This window comes from Arachis hypogaea, chromosome 3 (genome assembly GCF_003086295.3).
Source record: "Arachis hypogaea cultivar Tifrunner chromosome 3, arahy.Tifrunner.gnm2.J5K5, whole genome shotgun sequence".
In the NCBI taxonomy this organism is placed as follows: Eukaryota; Viridiplantae; Streptophyta; class Magnoliopsida; order Fabales; family Fabaceae; genus Arachis; species Arachis hypogaea.
This window is the reverse complement of record NC_092038.1, coordinates 38815942-38819672: the sequence shown is the minus strand read 5'-3', so window position 1 is coordinate 38819672 and position 3731 is coordinate 38815942. Positions and strand designations below refer to the sequence as shown.

General features: G+C 33.6%; 1 protein-coding gene across 1 annotated transcript; it reads left to right on the top strand.

Annotated features, from left to right (window-relative positions):
- Positions 1 to 2882: 2882 nt before the first annotated feature.
- On the top strand, positions 2883 to 3731 carry LOC112790325 (uncharacterized). Its single transcript, XM_025832659.3, has one exon. The coding sequence runs from the start codon at positions 2990 to 2992 to the stop codon at positions 3530 to 3532; it is 543 nt and encodes a 180-aa protein (XP_025688444.1). The 5' UTR covers positions 2883 to 2989; the 3' UTR covers positions 3533 to 3731.

The window sequence follows — 3731 nt, the reverse complement described above, 5'->3', positions numbered from 1 at the left end:
GCTTGAGAAGAGAGGAGAGGTGAGGGTTTAGTCACTATTCACATCCACCTTCTGGTGACCATAACTTGAGGTACAAAACTTCGATTGACGAGTCGTTTGCGATCACTCGAAGATCTTGTTGAGCTCTTTATTTCTATCTAAGAAAATCTGGTAAAAACTCGAAGCTCACGCTCCAGTTTCCTGCCCTAAAATTTTTATACTTTGGGTTTGGTTTTTGAGTAGATTTTGTGATTTTGTTTGTTTAGGGGTGATTTAGCATTGGAATATTATTGGGTTTTACCTTTAATCTCGTTGGGTAAGGTAAGGTTTCACTAAACTCTTGTGTTTAGTTGTTTTTGTAAACTATAAGTTTAATATTTGTATGTTATGTGATGTTAGATTAACTTTTGGTATTTGTTGGAGTTGATTGAGGCTTTGGATCGAGTTTGGTGGATTCGTTTTAGTGTTTGGTGCTTTTGGGAATCGACCAAGGTATGGTTTCGGTTTTCTTTATGTAATATGTAATGTTTCTAGACATTTAGGCTAGTTGACCTTAAGATAGGATTGAATTGAATGTATATGTTAATTGAATGTGAATTGTGATTTAGTGATTGATATAATAGTGTATGGAGTGGATATGGTTGAGGAGTGATATTATGTGTTGATGGTTGTTGATGTTGAGAAATTTGATGACGAATGTTGAGAAGGTGGTAGGGCACTTATCCTTCGCAATTATTTCTCCTGTATATGCGCAACAGAAAGACTAATCCGAGAGTTACCGACCGGATTTTGAGTCGGGCTTGGCACTATAACTGACATGTGATATCACAGTCAATAGGACAAGCATTCATCATATGCATCTTCTATATCTTTGCTTGCTTTGATTACTTGAGTTTGCCTAATTGTATAATATGCCTACTTGCTTCTTGAATTACTTGTTATATATGAATACTATCTGTGTTTTACTTGCTTGCATTATCTGTGATTGTTTTATGCTGAGGAGGATAGGTAGGCGATGGCGATGGGTCCGCATGGAGGGTAAGTTGGCGAAGGTTGTGGGATACAGCGGTGTGATTAGTATCAGTTAGAATTCCCCTAAGTTTAGATAACCCAATTTATGGTTTAAGTTCTTTATTTATTTATTTTATTCTAAGCTTGAATATCCGTATTCGATGTGAAGTTCTAGGATTGCCTTCGGCGTCCCGGAGCCTTATATCTTACATTATTGGGCACCATTACCATACTGAGAACCTCCGGTTCTCATTCGATACTTTGTTGTTGTTCTTTAGATGCAGGTCGTAATTCACCTGGGTGAAATTGTGGACATGGCGGCAGAGCAGAGTATGGTTTCTTTCTGGTTTATTTCTGTTTTATTTTGTTGTAGTACTTACTCTCACCCTTTTTTTTTTAGACTTTATGGCCTTAGAGGCTTACTTACTTGAGATATAAGTTGTATAAGCTGTTTTAACTCTAAAACTCTGTATTTTTTTTGTTCGTAACTAGTCGACTTAAACTCCGCAGGCTGCGGTTAGTTCCCTATGATTATTATACTCTTATATCTATATATGTTTTATTCTCTTGCATCTATACCTTGTGTCTTGTGCGTTAGTTTCGTGCGAACGTTTCGTGCTTTTGTAATTCTGTTTTCGAGCTAAATCCTTTATCGAGCTTCTAGATATATATTATTTCCTTCTACATAAATACGTATAAGTCTTAGAATTGTCGTAACTTTTGATTAACCTTTGCCTTATGGCTAGAGGTAAGGCTTAGGGTAATTAGGATGTTACACCAATTGGGTGCGCCATCATCGTATACATCGATTATATGGTTAGAAAGGGGTAAAAGAGATGAGAAAGTTGTTGAAAAGTTCAAATAAAGACCCAGTCAAATACTGTTACAACATCTATTTAAAGGCGTCTACCAACCATATCTCATTTACATTATAGAAATTTTTTAATAATATAATATTAGAATGTTTTTCATAAATATTTTTTTATTATTTTCTACTGTCAAAATTTGTACTTCTTCAGATATAAAAAGAAAAAGATAAATTATTAAAATAGTTTCTCACGCATCCATTAAGATACCATTTTTTAAAGTTTAAATTGATAAAAAATATATAAATAATTATATTTATAATATGTCCCTTCTCATAAGAGGTGATTTTTGGATTTACGAAAATTTTTGTATAAACATTTTTTTTCTTTATCTTATGTTAATTTTTTTTGGTGACAAAACAGGAAGTACATAAATTTAACATGCAATACAAATTATAAATAAATTTTTGAATAATTAAAAAGTAACAAAAATATAAAAATATAATATCTTTTATAAGTGTCAAACGACTTTTATATTAAACGGCTTGATCATTTAATCTAAATTTTTATAAAAAAATTTGGATAACTACTTAAAAGTTATACAAAAAATTAAAACAAAATTCAATTTATAAAATATTTTTTAAAAATTAAAATAATAAAAAATTTTAAAAAGTTTCCAGGTTTAAAATTATTAAATTTTAAAAATAAATATATTTTATTTTTGTCAAATTTTCGAATTTTTTGAAAATTATTTGCTATTCTGATGTTTCTAACTTAATTTTTATAAGTGATATAAATTTTTGAATATTATTTTTACTCATACTAAGTATATACTAAACTTAAAAAATAAAACTATTATTAATATAAAATATATATTAAAATATGAAATATATATTAAATATAAATTAAATAATATATTTATTTATATATAAATATTAATTAATTTTAACTAATAAATAATAAATTATAATTCAAATGATATAGTTTTTTTTACTTATTTAGAGACTAAATCCTAATTTAAAAAAAAAAGTATTAATTGATTTTAGTGTATTTAAATAGTGTTTTTGGCTATTTTTGAAAGAAAAAAACCCACTCCAGTGTAAATCATCCAAAAAGCATTCAGTCAATCAGTCGGTCGGTCCACACTAGCTCCTCTAGTATCGTTCCTCTCCTCTTCAAGCCAACCCGAGAAAATGCGACCCAAATCAGACAACCCACAACCCCAAGCCACCGGCAACTCCTCCGCGTCGTCCCTCTCTTCCGCCACCACAAACTCCATAGATCCAATCTACCACATCCTCCGCATCCTGCCATTCTCGTTCCTGCGTCCACCGCGCCTCCGCCTGAAACTCCCCTCCCTCTCCCTCCCATCCCCAAACCTAGTCTTTGCCTTCGTCCTCCTAACCTATTTCATGGTCGTCTCGGGAATCGTGTACGACATCATCGTGGAGCCCCCAGGGATCGGGTCAATGCAGGACCCTTACACCGGCGCCGTACGACCCGTTGTTTTCATGTCCGGACGCGTTAACGGGCAGTACATCATCGAGGGATTGTCATCCGGCTTCATGTTCCTTCTTGGAGGCATCGGGATCATACTTCTTGACCTCGCCCTTGACCGTAACCGCCCTAGGACGGTCAAGTCCTCCTATGCTGCCGCCGGTATCTCCTCCGTCGTCCTTGCTTACGTCATGAGCATGCTCTTTGTCCGTATCAAGATCCCTGCTTATCTCAGATGAATTTATAAATTAATGAATTAACTAATTAGCTTTTTATTGTTTTTTCTTTCCGGATTTCTGCAATTTCTGACGATATGGTGAATTCGCATGGTTTTATAGTGACTGGATCTGAGATTTTTGGTGGTTGTTTCTCTTCTGTTATATGTACTTGGTTAGTTTGATAGTGTGGTATGAGTATGCTATGAAAATTTCGGGTTAA